General features: G+C 32.7%; 3 protein-coding genes across 4 annotated transcripts; 1 reads left to right on the forward strand and 2 right to left on the reverse strand.

The window, feature by feature from the left end:
• Window positions 1-334: 334 nt before the first annotated feature.
• LOC101213623 (glutelin type-D 1) lies at window positions 335-1900 on the reverse strand. Its single transcript, XM_004150346.3, has 2 exons — window positions 1505-1900; window positions 335-1358 (listed from the first exon to the last, which is right to left on the reverse strand). Exons 1-2 carry the CDS (start codon window positions 1698-1700, stop codon window positions 484-486), a joined length of 1071 nt encoding a protein of 356 aa, XP_004150394.1. The 5' UTR covers window positions 1701-1900; the 3' UTR covers window positions 335-483.
• A 5009-nt stretch (window positions 1901-6909) lies between these two features.
• On the reverse strand, window positions 6910-9992 carry LOC101213866 (40S ribosomal protein S4-3). Its single transcript, XM_004150347.3, has 5 exons — window positions 9834-9992; window positions 9544-9621; window positions 9271-9451; window positions 8560-8657; window positions 6910-7561 (listed from the first exon to the last, which is right to left on the reverse strand). Exons 1-5 carry the CDS (start codon window positions 9834-9836, stop codon window positions 7127-7129), a joined length of 795 nt encoding a protein of 264 aa, XP_004150395.3. The 5' UTR covers window positions 9837-9992; the 3' UTR covers window positions 6910-7126.
• Window positions 9993-14444: 4452 nt separating this feature from the next.
• On the forward strand, window positions 14445-18808 carry LOC101214912 (ubiquitin-conjugating enzyme E2-17 kDa). 2 transcript variants are annotated; one of them, XM_004150350.3, is made up of 5 exons: window positions 14445-14589; window positions 15423-15501; window positions 16072-16199; window positions 17015-17119; window positions 18414-18808. In XM_004150350.3, exons 2-5 carry the CDS (start codon window positions 15432-15434, stop codon window positions 18555-18557), a joined length of 447 nt encoding a protein of 148 aa, XP_004150398.1. In that variant the 5' UTR covers window positions 14445-14589; window positions 15423-15431; the 3' UTR covers window positions 18558-18808. The 2 variants fall into 2 exon arrangements, with proteins under 2 accessions (XP_004150398.1, XP_011659089.1); XM_011660787.2 differs by having other exon boundaries at window positions 14509-14589; window positions 15426-15501.
• The last annotated feature ends 1488 nt before the right edge of the window (window positions 18809-20296 follow it).

Genomic DNA, 20296 nt, shown 5'->3' on the forward strand with positions numbered 1-20296 from the left:
TCACTTTTAAATACTACTAGCTTTTAGATTCTCCATGGGGTAAAATTTTTAGGTAATATTTAGTTTTCAGTTTTAGATATGTTGTAATTTAAAAAAACGTATAATTTTTTTAAAAACATATTATTTTCCTTATATTTACAAATTAATCTCAACAAACCAATTATGTGATACATACTAAACAATATCCTAATTTAATTATGTTGAGTGTGAGAATTTTTAGCTTTGGTTAAGTTTTCACTAATTTCTGTCATATCAATAGAAAAGATATTGATTCTACAATGATTGATTCAAACTGAAAAGAAATGGGAATTTTAACATGAGAAAGCCAAACAAATTGAAATAGAAAAAGAAATCATATTATTCAATAACTCAAGCTCTGAAGCTTACAACAAAGCGAGAAAAGCAGAACAAAATCTTCTGTAAATCTAACCTAATCGGAGGGAAAGAAAAAAAGGACTTGTTTGAAGAAGATGAAAATTTATTCTAATTTGAAGGAGGGAAGAAGATCGCATCCGAAGACCTCTTGGAAGAGAAATTCTTCACCAAATCCGCCTCCACATTGAACGCTGCCTCAATAACTTCCGGCGACAGAGCTTTCCAGACGCCGATACTACCTGCCAGGTGAGTGAAAACAGGATTCGGAGTGCTGATAATGGAGAACCACTCCATTCCTTCAGGATCTCCGATCTTCGATACCACGAAGAATCTTGGTACTATGAACAGGTTTCCAGCTTTCACTCTTGTCTCCAGAACCTTCTTCCCGTCCACTCCTACAACCTCCGCTCTTCCACTTCCTTTCACGATGTATGTCACCTGCAATGCCGAATCGCAAGAGAATCCAGGCGAGCACATTGCACTTCCGTCCAAACGAACCAGATCGGCTCCCAATCCTACCTCTCCTACCAACGGGAGGTTCTTCGTGTTCAGAACCACAACTCGTCCTCCGTTCTTCACGTCAACATCCAATGGTGCTTCCTCACAGTTCAACGCCATTCCATTTCGGTGCTCCTTCTTCGGCTCTGGCATCTTAGTTCCTTCCTTTAGTTTCACAATTCCCGTTCCGGTTTGATTCTTCACTAGAGATTTCACCGATGCCTCATCCATATCCCAAGCTCGTCCGACGAACTCCGTGGAGAAGCCAGTGAAAATTCCATTGGCACCAGTTAAGAAGAAATCAGTGAACTCGCCTGATTTGTGAGCCTTCGATGTGTCGCCTAAGAACAAAACCACCAGATCGGTAGCTTCTTTGTTGAACCACCAAGTCACCACACCGAACGGAAGCGCAATCGCATCTCCTTTCTTGATTGCAATCACCTTCTCCTCCGATTCCGGTAGAATGATTCCGGCTACTCCATTACCTAAAAAGTTTAGCACATCGATTAGATTCTTTTACCGAAATCAATCTTCGATCAACACAGAAAATAGAAAAATAGATCCAAATAGATCAAAAGAAACAAAAACAAAAACAGCAGTTGAAACACGATCAAGAAGACTGAAAAACTACCTTGAAGAACATAAGCGACCTTGGCGGAATCAGAGTAACGAGGGAGAGCGAATCCATTTTTCTCGAGGGCGAGCTTGGAGGCGCCGATGTTTCCTTCACGGAGCATGGGAAGTTCCTTGGGGGACCAGGCATAATAGGAACCTCCATCACTGCCATAGATCTTCTTGGGCAGTTGAGGAGTCAAATCGATTTCCATCGGTATAAAGAAAAATTAGAAGAAAACTGAAATGTGGTCTTTTAGAGATTGATATGATGATGAAAAAGAAGATCGGGCAGTGAAATGTGATATCTGAACTGTGAGAATCAACAACTTATAAAGAAACGGAAGGGAATATTTGGATAAACGTCGAATTCCAAAAGGATTAGGGAATTTGTTACGGATTTCTTGTTTGTTTATGACTCAGGCTTCTACTAATTATAGAAAAATTATTATACACCATTTCCTAACTATAAGTAACTTAATTTATTAAATATATATTTATAATTTTCTATTTCAATAATTGATTTTTCGAAATTAGAAAAAACCATATTTATACTTCATTTTCTATCTAAATCTTTTTCTCCATTTTGACAATTTCCTTTTGAATCAGCAACAATTTTTCACCCGCATTGCAACTGTTTAAATAGTTAATATTGTCACTAATTATCTATTAAAATCAATTTCCTAAATCTTCACTTAATGAGTATATATTTATCTTAATTATAAAAAATGCTATTTGTGAGAAAGATGTGGGATGAAAAAAATATAATATATAAACAAAATATGTAAACAATAATTTAGAAAATAATAAATTATAGAATGGCACATGACATGCAATGACACTAAGTACTGTAACGACATCTATTTTACTAATATATATAATATTTTTCCTTAGTTGCACATTACATATATGGAATATGCATCATTAAAACCTTACTAAGAAAAACTCCAATGGATACAAAAATCATAGTCAAGGAAAAATAATAACACAAGTATCATATAATTTATACACTTGCAAAAATAAAATTTACTCTCCTCATTAAAACATCACTTGAGATCTCTAAGTTGCTACATTCTAATGTTGTGTACCAATTTTTCAATTGTTGCGATATGTAATAATTTTGTAAATAAGTCTATTCGGTTATTCTCTGAACAAATTTGTACGATAGTGTCACCATTTTCTTCAAGATCATTAGTGTAGAAAAGCTTTGGTGAAATATGTTTTGTTTTATCTCCTTTAATATAACCTCATTTGATTTGAGTTACACATGTCGTTTTGTCTTCGTATATTATCGTTGGAAGAATTTTACTAGAAGACAAGTCGCATGTTCCATAAATGTGTTAAGTCAATAATTTTAGCCATACACATTCTCGACTTGCCTCATGCATTCCAATAATTTTAGCATGATTTGAGAAAGTGGTTGTTATTGTCTTTTTTACTGATCTTCATGATATAACAGTTCCTCCATGTATGAATAGATAATCTGTTTGAGATCTAGCTTTGTGTGGATCAGATAAACATCAAGAATCTACAAAATCAACTAAATCAAAAATTGATTTATTTGAATAAAATAAACTCATATCAATTGTTCGTCGGAGATAACAGAGTATATGCTTAATTCAATTCCAATATCTTTTGCAAGAGAGGAGCTATATCTAACTAATAGATTTATTGAAAAATATAGTATCATGTCTTGTATTATTAGCAAGATATATAAATTGTTACACCCCCTCTTAGACCACCTACTTTTAGCCCAAAAGACAACGTGAAGTCAACAGTTGTAAGATCCACACCTAAATTAATAACTAAGAGGTTAAAATTTGACTAAGTGTTCTTAACTAGGCGGTTGGGACAAAAAGGAGGTGTGTTGAAGTAAAGAGTTGATAATCAAGTTATCTCGTGAGAAATGTCAGACGACAAGATTTGTGAAAGTTGTGTTGTCATGCGATTAAAGTGTTTTGTGAGAAGAAAGACTTGGCGAGAAGAAGTAAAAAAAGTTTCCAGAAGTTTTCCAAGTGTTGTAATGGGCCACAAGTAGAGATTAAGTTAAGTATGATTAAGTTAAACCTTAAGCTTATACGTGTACCATTAAAAGTAGAAGTTGACAAACTAACAAGAGTTTAAGGGTGACTAAGCTGATTTGGATATAATATAAATAATGGTTTTCAGCTAAAGATTTAATATTATTATTGAGAGAATTTGAAAAGAAAAGATTAAGTGTTAAAGTGCTGCTAATTGATCTACACGAGAAGAAGAAGAAGAAAAAAAAAAGCCCTTAAAGTTTATTTCCCAAGTGTTGTGATTGTTTTCTTTAAAGTGTTTTAATGAATTCTAGTTTTCTTATACAATCTTCGATGATGTGCACGAGGAATTTCAATATAAACGTCTTCAAAGAGATTTACATGAAAATGTTATATGTTTTATATGCGCTTCAAAGTATGGTTTGATTATGAATGATATTCCAACTATTAGTTACTTCCTATCAATGAGCTAACTATTACGTGCACATAATGAGTCAAGGCAACCACGGGGTGAAATGGGCTACATGAGGAGAAGATGATTAATACATTGAAAGAAGCATATTAAGCTTAGCTGTCTGAGCAACAAGTACAAATATGTTTATTCTTGAATGCTATGATTACAGTAGTCTAAATACGAAATAATGAGACCTGGTGTAGTCATAAACATTTAAGTAACAAACTCATACATTTCTAAACAGTTTAACTGAACAAATCATACTAAATAATTTAATCTTTGCAAAACATTTTAAAGAGATATTCAAACTAGCTTTTATCTCTACACCATATTAACTGTGTGTACACTCCACTAAAGATTCACAGCTGAACTCTTCTCACTGTAGATATATTTCTGTGTCCACGGATATAAACCAATAACAGTAAGTTAGTCCTTCACGAGTGTTCGTAACACCAGTTGGGTCAATTTACAATTTTACCATTGGCTTACCTCTAATCCTTAAATATTAGTACTCCTCCAATGAACAACTTGTTTATGGTCCTACCAATAAACAGAAACCCCTCTCGTGCCATGGAGAGGGTAGGGCCCTTTATTCAAGATTTGGAGACATCATTTAAGGGAACACTCATCTACTTACCATAAAGTAGGGAATGAGTAAATTTCATCTTGTGTAATTAAGTTTCACAACTCCTCACTCGGTCTTGTCCACAAAATGATAAGCTTATTGAGTTGGCGATCTGGCAACTCTCACCTATACAAATTAAAGGACAATCCCTCGCGAACAGGAGTTCATAACACACTCAGGATTAAAACTAAGTTACTTAGGTCATCCTAGTGAAATAGAAACTTAACTAGTTAACGGAGTTACATCTAGTGGTTACTAATTCGCGATCCGATCTTATGCAAACTCATTACATAGGATACCCTCACTCGCATGTCAACTACACGAACGCGTTGGATCATTGTGTTTGTATCAAATACAAAGTGAACCGTATGAATAGTGTTACCAGGATAAGGTACCCAGCTCTTATCCTTATACTATAGACCCTTTAAGCTGATTTTGAACATTGATCCCTATATGTCTCTACATACTGTTCAAGACTCATTAAACAGCTTAGGATGTTAGTTTATTGGATTTTGGTTATTAAGGCAAAACTAATAATTTAATCAATAACAATTATTACAACAATAACACTTTATTAATAACGATCAATGAATTATATTTACAATCTATGAGTTTTAGGACAAAAATTCCAACAGATTTCACGCTTTCGGGCTAAAAGTATAGGGATGTGATACTCATTATTTCAAGGAACCAAATAATAGGATCCAACCCCTCTTTTTGGTATTTAATAAAGGTTGGGAGACCGTTTAATAAAATTAGAGAGATTGCTTAATAAAATTAAAAATTTGAGAGATTGAAGTTGGGAGATCGTTTAATAAAAGGTGGAGATAGTTTAATAAAGATTTATTTTAACAAATATTTTATTAAATAAAAATTTATTTGACAAAGATTTATTTATATAATATCTATTTATTAAAGATTTATTAAATGATCTCCCAAACTTTATTAAATGATCTCTCAACTTTTATTAAACTATCTCTATCATTTATTAAGTCATCCCTCAACTTTTAGTAAACAATCTCTCAATTTTCATTGAGCGATCTTCCGACTAATTTTATTGAGTGATCTCCCGATTTTTGTTAAACAGTCGCCCAATTTTTATTAAACAATCTTTTAACTTTTATTCAACGATCCCCAACTTTTATTTAACAACCTTTCTAACTCTTAGATTTTCCAACTTTTATTAAGCGATCATCCAATTTTTATTAAACAATCACCCAACTTTTATTGAGCGATCTCCCCGTTTTTATTAAACCATATCTCAAATTTTATTAAACAACCTCTCAATTTTTGTTAAACGATCTCTCGATTTTTATTAAATGATCTTTCAACTTTTATTAAACAATCTCTCAGATTTAATTAAACGATCTCTTAACTTTTATTATATGATCTCCAGCTTTGATTAAACGATTTTTTAACTCTTACATATTCTAACTTTTATTAAGAAAATTTTCCATTTTTATTGAATGATATCCCAACTTTTATTAAACAATTTACCAACTTTGATTAAATTATTCCCAAGTTTTATTAAACGATCTCCCATATTTTCTATTATCATGAATGTGAGTAAGAAAAAAACTTTGTAAAGACTTACACTCTCTTCGTTTATTTATGGATCTTGCTCTATACCAAACACAAGTTTACGGAAGAGAGAAAAACAACTAAATGGTTTGTTAAAGATGTGAAGAAGATAAAAAATTATATTTCACGTAACAAAAATGTCACTTATCAAAAGAAATGAATCAATCATAAGAAAAGTTCTTGGATATTGGGTTAGTTTGTGAAATTTTCCAAGAAAGCCACCTAAGTAGCAATAATAATATTAAATTAATAAAACATACCAAATTATCATTTTTCCATAGTTGACTAACAATCTAAATAATCTAATCTCAAAATCTTAAAGACCATATGTTAAACCTGGGGTTATTTTAAAACTTAAAAAACTAGATAGACAAACCAAAAGTGCATTTTGTAAATACGGGTGTGATTTCATCTTTTTCGTTCTTGTTTGTTTGGTTATCATGTAAAAACCTTCCATCATTCCTATCCTTCAAAATTTTTGAAATAACATTTCTATACAAATGGAACATAATTACAATGAATAAAAATTTCCTTTTAATCACTCACATGTAGGGATTAAAGAGCAATTATTGATAACGCAATCCGACTTCAGAATAAACAATTTTCAATAAATTGTTGATTCCGATCTTCCCATTTCTCAAGCTAATCCTGGAAATTCCCTCTCGTAAAACTCAACCTTTGCCGCTCCAATAGAATTATTCGATCTATTGTTAACGTGTAATCCTTTAAAAGGTTGAACAAGATTTAACAAATCGAACACAAGTCAAGATTTTTCCATTTACCAGAAAAACAAGTAGCCCTCATGAAGAAAAGAGTCTTGGAATGACAAAATCATAGCAGTAGCTTCACACAGTTGAAGTAGAAATATCCAAGTGTATCAGCCTTTTCTAGATCTACTTATACAAAAACAAAAGAAAAATCCAATCTTTCATCCATGACTACGTTACACTAAACTAAGTCTTAAGCAGTAACTGTGGCTTGGCTTGCCAGCCTCTTCCTGGCTTCTTCGATAATGGATAATTTAATACCCTTGCCCTTGGGTAGGGACACCCATGGCTTAGTCCCCTTACCAATTGTGAACACATTGCCCAGCCGAGTTGCAAATTCGTGCCCGGTTGCATCCTGAATGTGGATTGTTTCAAAGCTTCCCTTATGCTTCTCCCTGTTCTTTATAACTCCCACCCTGCCTCTGTTTCTTCCACCAGTCACCATCACAACATTTCCTACATCAAACTTGATGAAATCAGCAATCTTGTTAGACTCAAGGTCTAGCTTGATGGTGTCATTCGCCTTAATCAGAGGGTCAGGATAACGAATTGTGCGTCCATCGTAAGTGTTCAGATAAGGGATGCCCTTTTGCCCAAACTGCACTGAGCGAACTTTGCACAGCTTATACTGCAAAAAGATAATGTGAAAGTCAACCTTCGAACCGTCCAATTATATCATGGAAAACAAACAGTGTCCAGCATCTCCAGCCTGTTACTTCAGAGTAGGAATCATACAAAAAACCAAGTCAAAAAACCAAACCAATCTAAACTGAAACAATGGTTTGTTTGGTTGAGTTTTTTAGTACCCAATTGAACTTCTTGGTTTGTATTGGAAAAAAAAACAAAACATATTGGTTCGGATAGGATTTTTGTGGGAAAAACCAATGAAAACCTGAACCATATGGTAGATATATAGCCCTAAACATACACTGTCATTAGGTATCTTTTTGTATTATAATTATTATGGTGCATGACTATTTGTTCTTTAGAAAAAAAAAAGACTAATTATTATGCAGCATGCATTTTTTTTATTTAGAAAATTGCCAAAAATAAGAAAAGAAAAATGTCAAATTGTAATTTATAAAGAAAGAAATAGTCCAAATTTCAATTTAAAGTTACCAAAAATGACATTCAAACCAAAGTGGAAAGTAAGATTAAACTTTGGAAGAAGAAACGAAAATGTCAAAAACAAAGCATCAAACCAATAATAAATTGATCCAAATAAAACCAATCCATTGATTTTGTTTTTTTATTGGACATTGGTATGGATCCCTTATGTGAAACCGATTTGTTAGGTTTGGTTATTGGTTGGCTTCAAAACCGACCAAACCAAACCGACTATCACCCCTACTTCAGAGTGTTTCGTTTTCCTCCATTACCGTAATTGATAAAAATCTGAAAGGAGCACCTAACTTCAAAAAATCAAACTAACAAATGCAGAATGATTATAGAATACACTAATCCAACCAGACAAATGCTAAACCTCTCCCCTATGATTTATGAACCATCGATGCCAAAACCTCCTTTTTAATTGCATATAATTTTCTTTCAATCTAGTACACTTTATACAACAAGATTGTAATAAACAGCAGGTCAAAGGTCAATATCAGAAGAACAGTGGCTAACCTTAGCCTCTTCATCCCTAACTGAGTGTAGACGGAATCGACCTTTTGTGTCATAAAGAAGCCGGAAATTTTCGTTTGTCTTGGGAATTGACACAACGTCTAAAGAGGGAGAGAGACAAAAATTAGTGATGTGCTTAAAATGTATACACAAAGGCAAAAAACAGAACATGAAGCAACATAGATACAAAGCAGTTCCAAGCAGGACACGTTTATGAGTTATCGATCAAACCATTTGAACATATCATCAATAATACCATTTTGTTCCCACTTGGTAATTTGGCAGGTAAACCTATATCTATAGTTGCATTCCTAACTATTTGGCCCATTCCTATTCACAGACAACACTTTTCGAAGAATTGTTAAAAAATGCTAAACCAAAATGACGATAGAGAGCTAACAGTCAAGCCACCAAAAATAAATAACATACAACTTATAAAATAAACTCCACCAACCATTAGGTATAGCCTAATATGAGGGCATGGAAAGCAATAAGACCAAAAGAAGACAATATCCATATGGATGGATGAGTTAACACTCCATTATTTCCCCAATTCAGTTCATAAAATCAACAGCCAATTTCGAGAATAAAAAAACCAATTTAGCAAGCAATCTGTAACAACTTCTGTAGAGGCACTAATGTAAAAGGGTAAGTATAAATTGGATGATTTAAACTAAAACACTAGTTAGGTTACAAAGTTTAAGATAAGCATACCCATAAAACCAGCAGGAAAAGTCTTATCAGTCCTGACCTTCCCATCGACCAAAACATGTCGTTGCATTAAAATTGCAATTACCTCACGGTACGTGAGAGCATACTTCAGCCGGTTCCTCAATATAAGGATCAAGGGGAGGCATTCCCTCGACTTATGAGGACCAGATGAAGGTTTGGGGGCCTACAAACAGATTAGAGAGATAAAACTAAACGTTATGATTCATAAACTCAGAAAGAAAAGGAAAAACAAATAAAACAACAAATTTGACTCACAAATGCACCACCAAGTTTGTCGAGCATCCAATGCTTTGGAGCATTGAGCCTCTTCAAATGCTTCTTCAGTCCTCTTGCCTGTCATAACCATAGGCATTAATTTCAAACAAAAAAAATTATTTATTTGGAATACCAAGACGGGAAAACACAAGCATAGATGGAGAAATCCAGAGAGCATAAGATAAAACAAGAAACGATAATGTAACAAAATGAACAGGTAATCAGAATCTGTAGAAGAAGGATAGAAAGAAGAATAGAATGGAAAAATGAATGAAAGGAAGATGAGTGACCATATCTGTTGCAAGAGCTAAAAGTCGGAGTCGGCGCCGGCGCTAGTGGGGGAGAGATAGGGTTTCTTACTGAAGAGAGAGTGTTTGTTACAACGAAAACATAAAAAACCTCCAGAGAGAGAGAGAGGTAGAGAGAGCCATTAAGGGACTTTTTTCTTAATTTTAATAAAACTCTTTACCCAATTTTAAGGGACTTTTTTCTTAATTTTAATAAAACACTTTACCCAATTTTAAGGGACTTTTTTCTTAATTTTAATAAGACCTCCGGAGAGAGAGAGGTAGAGAGAGCCATTCTCCGTCTATAATCTATAATAACTGATAATTGGAATATTTTAAAAAAATACAACCATCTAACAAACATTTACCCAACAATTTTGAAAACGAAAAAAACTTATTGGTCCACAATAATATATTCATGAACATTCATGCGTGTATTTCTTCATCTAAAAGATCATGATACATGATTTTGTAGGAAATAATAAATCATCGTAGGTAGTATCAACATGATTTTGTAGTTTTTTTAACAATGAACAAAATTCTTCAAATTTAAACGATCATGTTGACTATGGTAAGCGATTGTTTAGCTCATATCCACACGATCGTGTAGTTATTTTAAAACGATGGGAAAATGACTTCAAATCTAAACAATCGTGTTGACCATGCCAAACGATGGTATTGGCTAGTTAAGTAGTCGTTTAGATTATGTCAATGTGATATTTAGATGATCTTGATATTCTAGAAGAGAAGATGAAAAAAAGAAAGAGAGGATGAAGAAATAAAGAAAAATAAGAATAAAAATAGAAGAAAGAAAATCTAAAAGAGGAGCGAAAGAAATTTGGTAGAGAAGATGAATAAATCACAGAGAATAAGAAAAATAAGCGATGAATCGCCTGCTAATAGAAAATAGGCTTGCAAAGCAAAAAAAACAGATCTAAAATTTACCAAAATTACTGAGATTAACATGCAACCCTAAACTACATGAATCAGAACTTTATTAGAAATTACTTTTATAGCTTCTGAATTAAACGTCTACTACTCGAACAAGAACTTGGACCATCACTAATAGTCATCTATTATCCTCCAAACTTAGAACCGAGTTATAGGACTTGACGGATGAATGAATCAAGAAAAAAACTTGAGATAGAGAGAGTGATGGAATTGGAAGGTCAAATAACTTTTTTCAAAGGTTGAAAATTGGTATTTTGTTTGGTGGAGAAACTCTTTCAAAAGAAAATAATTTTTTAAATTAACAAAAAGTCTTTCATAATTTGATAAAATTTCTTTAAATAACCCAACTACATGCGACTCTGACAAGTAATTAGTTCACTCAATTTCAATACCTCACTTTTCAGTTACAATTATAATGAGTTGAATTATTCACCATTGCATTCTCTTAGTGGGGCTCTCGATGTCATCACCATGAGTTTCCACTTACCCCATTAAGAGTTAGTAGAATTATCTAACAAAATGTTGGATTTTTCTACTACTTTAGTGAAGTGGTAAAATGGTCATTTGATCATTCTAGTCAAAATCAAACTTTAATTTTTCAAGTCAAAAGTCAACATTTTGACCTCCTTGATTATTCATGATCTCCCGAGCATGAATCCACATTTATTTTCTTGAAATTCAAATCATATTTAAATATATTACCCGATCAAAGTTTGACTTTTCAAAGTCAAAAGTTAACATTTTAACTTTTAACAACATTGACTATTCTCATCATTTTCGAGCTTTTGAGTATAAATCTGTATTCATATTTTATATTTAAGTCATATTTAAACATAAAGCTTTATCTATAATCTGATAACAGACGACTATATTGCATATGCTTGTTGGTTTCTCTTTTATTGTTGAATTAAAACAATTCGAATCATTCCATCATACTGTTATAAGTTTATTCTATATGAGCTAGCAAGGGAACCTAATGGATCTATAGATCATGGGATCCAACGATATGAGATTAACTGGTTAAACCTTTTTAGACCGTGTTAAATCAACATTCGTTAACTAACCGATCATTCTACTAAAATCTCGTAGTTGCACTCCTCTCACTATAGATATATTTGTGTATGTTTAATATAACCACAATCAGCAAGTTAATCATTCACAGGTTGTTCGTAACCTTTATTGGGTCAACATACCATGTTACCACCAAGACAACATCTTGCTTCTTAAGTCCTATTGATCCACTATTGAACAATTAGTTTTAGATCCACCTTAAGAGAATAGTCTATCCATTAACCCTAAAGTAGGTAGGAGTGAATTTTGTCTTGTACTTTATGTCCTCATCTATTCACCCAGTCTTACTTCTAAAATGAGAGGCTTATTGGGCTAACGGTAAAGAGTTGTCCTCTCTGTTTTCACGAGATTTCGAAGAAATGTAATTCGTGGAATTGAACTTTGATATATTGATGAATATTGTGAATACAATCTCTAATATTTATTCATTTGATGCTTTCTCTCGAATACAAGTTAAAACTTAAAACTTCTTGATCTTCGGTCTTCAGGATGTTGTAGTTGCAAGTCGATTTGAACTTCGATCTTCTGGAATCCAAGGAAAGTTTAATCTTTCAAGTATTAAATCTTTCAGAAGATGTTGATCTCGAGGTTGATACGAACTTGCACGTCTTAAAAGCTTGTAGAAGTTTGAATCTTTAATTATTTAGAGCTTCAGTACTTTAGAGCTTTAATTTTTCTTTCAACTAAAGTCCCCCCTCAAATGAATGACAAAGGTCTCTAGTTATAGAGAAATTTGGTGAGCTTTAGATGGGCTTGGACCCATTTACTTGTTGGACTTGGGCTTGGACCAATTTGTCTATTGGGCTTGGGCTTGGGTTTGTGCCCATTTGCCTTATTGGTTTGGACTTGGGATTGGGTCCATTTGCTTTATTGGTTTGGACTTGGGCTTGGGTCCATTTGCTTTATTTTGCTTGGGTCCATCTGCTTGTTGAGTTTGGACTTGACTAATCTGCTTATTGGACTTGAATTTGGTTGGAAGTAGACTTAATTATCAAAATCCAATAAAAATATAATTATTAAACATTTGTTGTGATGATGTGGCATAATTTAATTGACCAAAATTTCTTGCTCAACAAATGCCCATTTTGAGATTAGCGCACGTGTATGGGTGGACGAGTCTCGAAAACGATAAGCTGAAAAAAATACAAATGATTTGTTCTTGACTATGACTTCAGTTAATATGACAAATTAATCACACTATGCATTTGGACATAAGTGTGGTTAAAATGCTATATGAAGTTTGATGAATTTTGAATTCAATTCACAATTTTTATTATTATTATATATATATATAAACATCCTTTGGAATATGGCCAAGAGATTTAATTTATTTGTTATTTTATTATTATTATTATTAAATATTATTATTACTATTTTTTCCCTTAAATATTTCATTTTTCATTTTTCTTTTTCAATTTAAATAAAACAAATCATCTCTTCTCATATAATTCATTCCAAAAATAAAATATTCAAATTCTTTTACAGTTTGTTATCCATTATTTTGTCATTCTCACTGTTTTTCATTATTTTATTCTCTATTTACGATGCATTTAATGTCGGCATCATTAGTTTAAGAAAATTTTTATTATCCATAAATATCTTATAATTGATTGATTCCCCTCAAATAATGTCAATTTATTATTATGTTAAATGAAACGTTTTATGAAATGGTTATATGCATAATTAATAGGGAGGCTACAATCTTGATATGAAGTTATTATATCAAATACACAAATTTCAGGGAAGAATACAATTTTAAATTCAAGTATTGGAAATCTTTTAAGTAAACTTTTTAAATCAAATGATAAAATATATATTTATTACTAAATATATAATCCGAAAACAAGGAATGATAAATATAAAAAATTGTGTATTCGAATGATACAATAAAATGTTACTCAAAATTAACCAACCTTATGAAACGTACCATAAATAAATTATATTATCAATCATTATATGAAAAATTTTGTATTTGTATGATATGATAAAATATTATTAAGAATTAACCAAACCTTATATTATGAATCATTTTATGCATAACAAAAAAGTATAAATTAAATAGCTATTAGTAGATATATATTAATAAAAATAAATTGTTAATTATTTGATTTAATACCTACAAATTCTAAAATTTGGTATAAATTGAATGCATAAATCTAGGTGATGTTGATTAAACGAGATCAATACTGAAAATAAATATTTATTTAATATTTTTACAAAATCGAATAATTTGTAAATACATTGTATTCATGATTCTAGGTTATATTCCATTATTTTAATCTATCAAAATACACTGTATCACTGTATCAGAGAAAAAAAAAGTTTTAGTCTATGAAGAGGTAAAATTGACTAAAAATTTATCAAAAAAATATCTACATTAAACGATCTTGCTATTAATCAAAATATTTTTAAATTTGGTTATTTTTGAAACTGTTATCTATTATTTGGCTATTCTCACGATTTTGCAGTACTTAGGATATATGGATTAAAGCCCCCAAGTTTCAAATCCAAAACTATCTTAATGATTTAAGAGTGAAAAGCCCAACCCAAAAGGGACGCTTCAAGCGATATTTATATATATATATTTTTAAGAAAAAACAATTTCCAAGGAATAAAACCGTGTGCATGCAAAGAAATAAAGGTACAAAGGCAAGAGTCGAAGCATCGTCAAAATTCCTATATAAATCCAAGCCTTTCCAATCGCTTCTCAAATCCCTATACATTCCTCTTACCTAAGGTGCAGACCTTTCTTCTCTTCTTCTCCCTGCTTAATTTTCAACTCTTTGGCTTGGGTTTTGTTGATTTTCCTCTGATTTTGATTCCTTTCTCTTCTTTTTCTGCTTTTCCTTGTAAGGTTTTTCCATTTTTCTTTATCTTCTCTCTCTTTTGTTCTTGATCGTCCACCAAATGGTTGTTTGTGTTTATATGAGTTCATTTTAGTTTAGGATATCTTCTTGTTTTATCATCTGTCAGTAAGAGAGGGGCGTTTATTTGCTTGAGGGTCACTCTTGAAATTATGTTTTTTCATTTTTCTTAGATTGTTGTGTGATTGTCAATAGTACCAGTTACTAGGGTAGAGGCTCATGTTGGTCGTGCATGCTTGTCTATTTCTTTTGTTCTTTTGATTTTATCTTTCTTATCTGTATGTTGCCTCTTTCTGATCATCCTGTTATAAACGTTTGTTTAGTGGAGACTAATGATATCATCCATCATAAATCGAATTTCTAAAAGAGCCGACGCCTCAAGTTCTCTGATCATGATAATTTATTTTCTCTGTTTGCGATTCCTTACTTGGAATTGCAATGTATGAATATTCTAGTCTTGATTCTGTTAGAATAAGGTTTATTGAGTACGAATGGAATGATATTATTTCCTACTAATGAGCTTATAGCCATTTAAGCGATCAACATAGTTTCAAGGACACGTGCTATCCATTATATGTATTTATAGTCATAGTCCCATTTCATTGATTTTCTTGGCGTTTTTTGCATATTTTTAATTTGATGTGATGCTTTCATATTTGAGTTTTGATCATACGTTTTTTTTTTTTTTTTTTTAAATTTTGCGTAGAAGTCATCGATGGCTTCCAAACGTATTGCCAAGGAGTTAAAAGACCTGCAAAAGGATCCTCCAGTTTCTTGCAGTGCTGGTTTGTGCTGAACAACCAATCTTGTTTTTAAATTTTACATTCAAAACCATTCATTTGGAACTATGATAAGTTAATTTGAAACAATCTTTTGCATATGCTTTGTGATACTAAAATACAATTTATACAACTTGGGTTCCCAATTAGAATCTTGCTTCATGATATTAACACGATGTAGACCCGTATTTCTTTCTATGAGATATTTCTAGATATTATAATCTGAGGCATTTTCTAAGCTTTCTTAGGCCATGATTGTTAATTGTAATGTCAATTTATATGGATAATGGTTTGGCCCATCTTGGTAGATAGTTTTGATTACCTTTCTGGACTTATGCAATGTCCTTGATGTTATTTTTGAACAGGTCTAATTTTTTACGGTGTTGTGGTTCACGAATATTGTAATATGGGACTGTATTTTATGGATGTGGTTTCCTAGAAAATGGATATTTGAGCATAACTGAGTTTTTTCTTTTATATGACATGTATAATGCATCATCTAACACCGGAACTTCTGAATCACTTCGCACCCATCTTTCTCCACTTGGTGTTTTCTTTTTACAAGATTATTTGCAGGTCCTGTTGGTCAAGACGTGTTTCACTGGCAAGCAACAATTATGGGTCCAGCAGATAGTCCTTATGCGGGGGGTTTATTTTCAGTGAACATTCACTTTCCACCAGATTATCCCTTTAAGCCACCAAAGGTAGTGAAGCCTTCCTTGCTCAGTCTGCTTCTATTTTCTTTCCCTCTTGATTGTATTCTAGTATTTGTCAATGAATTATTTTGTTCATGGGAACACGTTCACGATCCCTTGCAACTCTTGGTTTGTGGCAACAAAGTAACAGGTTTCTAATGATTTTTGTTTCCATTGGTACTGTTGCCTGAAAGTCTGTACATGACACTAAGGTTGGAGAATAAGTTTGAAGGTTGAGAATCTATTCCAATGGATGGAAACTGTTTTTGTTTTCCTTGGTACTTCAAAATATATTTCTGCTCTGTGTGCTATTCGTTTCTTATCTATGAGTGTCTAATTGGTTTCTGCTATTCCCATCACAACTAACAGAACCTTACTGCAAGTTCTTGTTACTTAATACCTAAGATTTTGATATCTAGGTAGGTAGGGAGTTTAGCTTGAACTCATTCTTATAGAGTCCTTTGCTTTTTCACACATGCTTCAGTGTTACCTCATCAACCAAATCCCTTGCCCTTGTATGATAAAAAAAAATGTTACCCCTTCAACCAAGAGTTGTTATATGTCTCCATATTAGAATAAAGGAAAGGTTGGTTGGTCACGTTTTGTGGTTTAGTTCCTCCTTTTTTTAATTTTTTTTGTGTTTAATTTTATTTTATTTTGTACTTTCATGTCCTTGGTTCACACAATGTAGATTTGGTTTAATTGTTGTTACCTAATGCTGCTGTTTTGAATTCTTTCTTTGTAACCTTGAAAAAGCGATCAAAATCGAATGTCAAAGAAATGGCCATATTATAGTAATGGCTGTTGTATTGTGTGTTAAGCAGGTTTCCTTTAAAACCAAAGTCTATCATCCTAACATCAACAATAATGGAAGCATCTGCCTTGACATTTTGAAAGAGCAATGGAGCCCTGCTCTTACTGTTTCCAAGGTTCTACCATGCTTCTGTCATCTCGTTAAATCTTTACTTTATATTATGTTTAGTTTTTATGTCTATTCTGATTTTGTCTTTCAGTTTTTATATATTCTTTTTTTGTTTTATGAACCTTGCATAAGCTTTTTCTAGTTCTGATTTATTTTTTTATTAAACATTTAACAAAAACCCAATAATGTTGAGCTTCTAACATTTGTCCAACGAGCAATAAGTTCTCGTAATTTGGAACCTTCTTAATAGGTTACTAAGAGTAGGAGTTGGGGAGTTTAAATCTATGCATTGTTTGGTTAAGGAGATTGTGGGCCCTGTGACGGAAAGGTTTAATTCCACTACCCATGCATTGGCTCACAACTAAAAAAACTCCAGTCCTTGTCTCAATTGCCTTTTAATAGATTTTTTAACTTCTTTATAAACTTAATGTGTGTATGTGTGAGAGATAGATCCCCTCTCCAAAAGGAGAACTTATAAACTCCTAGTTCTAGATTTATAATTTTTGTCAATTAGGTTAACCATGAATTTATCAAGGTCGGGACAATATTGGATGCAATTTGTACATTTCGGAACTTATCGAACACTTAAGTTGAAACCTTAAAAAATTATCAACAAGGGCTAAATAGTTTGCTTATCCTAGATTCAAGAATCAAATAGAATACATGAGTTTTAGCTGCAGGGATGTGTAAGGCTACCAACCTCATATTAAATAAAAACACCAAACTAGCAAACAAAGACAGTACTTCGGAGTTGTTTATGTATATATAAATGCCAAAATGTTCACAAACTTTGATATCAAGATGACCAAGAGCAAAAGAATACATAAAGAAACATACCACCAGCCCCCTTTTACATCAATGGAGACTCTAGTCGGCTACATCGGCAACAGTAGCCTACTCCCATAAAGATGATAAAAGAAAACCTAGCTACCCTCTCCCTATCATTCCCTATTTAAAGCCTTTCCTAAAATTCCCCATGTGGGCTCTACTCTGTAGGAACTTTTATTCCCATCATCCCTCCTCATTAACAATAAGTGCATTTTCCTTTTTACCCTTTCTCACCTACATATGAATGATTGGGGGCCTTATAGGATGTTAACCTTGGAGCTTTTAATTGGATTAACCATCTACTTGGTTTATAAAATTGTTGCAGTTAAATCCTTAACTACTATTGCCTACTGCTGAATCACCCTTGAATTATAATTATTGTTGAACGTAGCAACTGCAGCAGTTGAGTTTTATGGGTTGAAGTAGAAGGAGCAAAATAAAGTTTAAGGTTATTTGAATAATGTTGTGTGCAGGTGTTATTGTCGATATGCTCACTGCTAACGGACCCAAATCCAGATGATCCATTGGTTCCAGATATAGCTCACACGTACAAAAATGACAGAGCCAAGTACGAAAATACTGCCCGATCTTGGACCCAGAAGTATGCGATGGGCTAAATAAAACAAAACCAACAATGCTTGCACTTTTATGTTTGCTGGATTTGCATGCAAAGGTTATAATTATTAGGTTATATTATGCTCAAACTTAGTGGAGATCAACATTACAGTGGTTGCTTTCTCTGCACCATCTAATAATATTTTGTGATTAATATATCATCACCTTGTACATCTATATTCTCAACTTCCTCAATTCTGCTATGCTATGGGGGTTGAATATGAAATTACTTGCAAGTCTAATAGGGTTGATATCTTCTAGGTGGTGGTTCATGGATTTTCCTTACCTAAAATTGAAGAGTGTAGATAAAATAAGAATGGAAAGGAGCATGTTTGTCTATTCAAACACATATGTTGATTGATTATGATACTAATATTCTATAGTTTACCATCTCCTCTCGTGTGATCAGAGAGGATGTGGCATGGCTATTATATTAATTCACTTTCACTATGTAATCATTTGTAACATTACATAAGCTATAGTTTAGGTCACATTGTGTACAAGATTTATCATTTTGTCATGTAATTGCAAATTGTTAAAATCTAGGCTTATTATTAGTTTTCAACATACACATTTTGATCAATCCATTACGACTTTCTATAGCATCCAATTATAACATTTGATTCATTCACGCTGTAAAGAGAAAGTGAATTACATGACAAAATTATAAATCTTGTACACAATGTAAGAATTGTAAGAACATGTTTATACAGAATAAGTACATCAAAATTATAAATCTTGTACACAATGTAAGAATTGTAAGAACATGTTTATACAGAATAAGTACAGTATGATGTATACAATATAAATGAGAACAACAACAATAGGAAGAAGAGAAAGTGGATTACTAATATAAGTTAAATGATCAACAAATACTAATATTTTCTTATTTTCTTCAATACTAATATTTTCTTCATCACGGTTGTATATTCTCCAGGTAGCTTTCTGTTAGGATACTAACAATAATTTAGACTGAAAGGACTGTATAAATGGCTTAAACAGAGGCGGTACTCTGGTTTACTTTATTTATATATAAAGCCAAATGATCCAGATTCACAAGATGAAAAGAAATAACAAGAAACAACAAGGAAAAATGCAGAAAAGATCATACCAGCCTCTTGGTTTTAAGAGACCCTGGTGGCTGCTGTAGCCCTACCTCCTAAAAGTTAAAAATACCCTAGCTACTCCAACCTAATAATCCTATTTATAGACTCACATATTCCTCAGCCCAGTGGGCCCTACCACTCAGAACGTCCTTCCAATCATTTCTCCATAATAATTCCCTGTGCAGTTACTTTTCTACCCTTCCTCCTATAAGTATGGATAATTGGGGGTCTTACACTTTCTCAAGCTCTTCCTCTCTAAAACAAACTTTTTCGGGCTCTTCTTGGCCTTTAATATTTTCTTCATCACGGTTGTATATTCTCCAGGTAGCTTTCTCAAGCTCTCCCTCTCTAAAACAAACTTTTTCGGGCCTCTTCTTGGCCTTTGCGGGTCTCCCTTCATCGGTGGAGATGAAGTGCTTGTATAGGCTACTTTTCAACGGAAAAATTCTTTTATTTCGAGTGTGTCAGCGTTGTCATTTGATATGCGTTCCAGGCCAGCATTGTCAAATAAATAGGTTTTGTGAGGTTTCTCTCATCAAAGAGATAATCACTATCAAATGAGTGAAACTAAACCTCTTGATGATATAGATAGTAGGCTATCTTGATGACATATCGTACCTAAACTATAATATTTT

The sequence above is a fragment of the Cucumis sativus genome, chromosome 7, assembly GCF_000004075.3.
Source record: "Cucumis sativus cultivar 9930 chromosome 7, Cucumber_9930_V3, whole genome shotgun sequence".
Taxonomy (NCBI): Eukaryota; Viridiplantae; Streptophyta; class Magnoliopsida; order Cucurbitales; family Cucurbitaceae; genus Cucumis; species Cucumis sativus.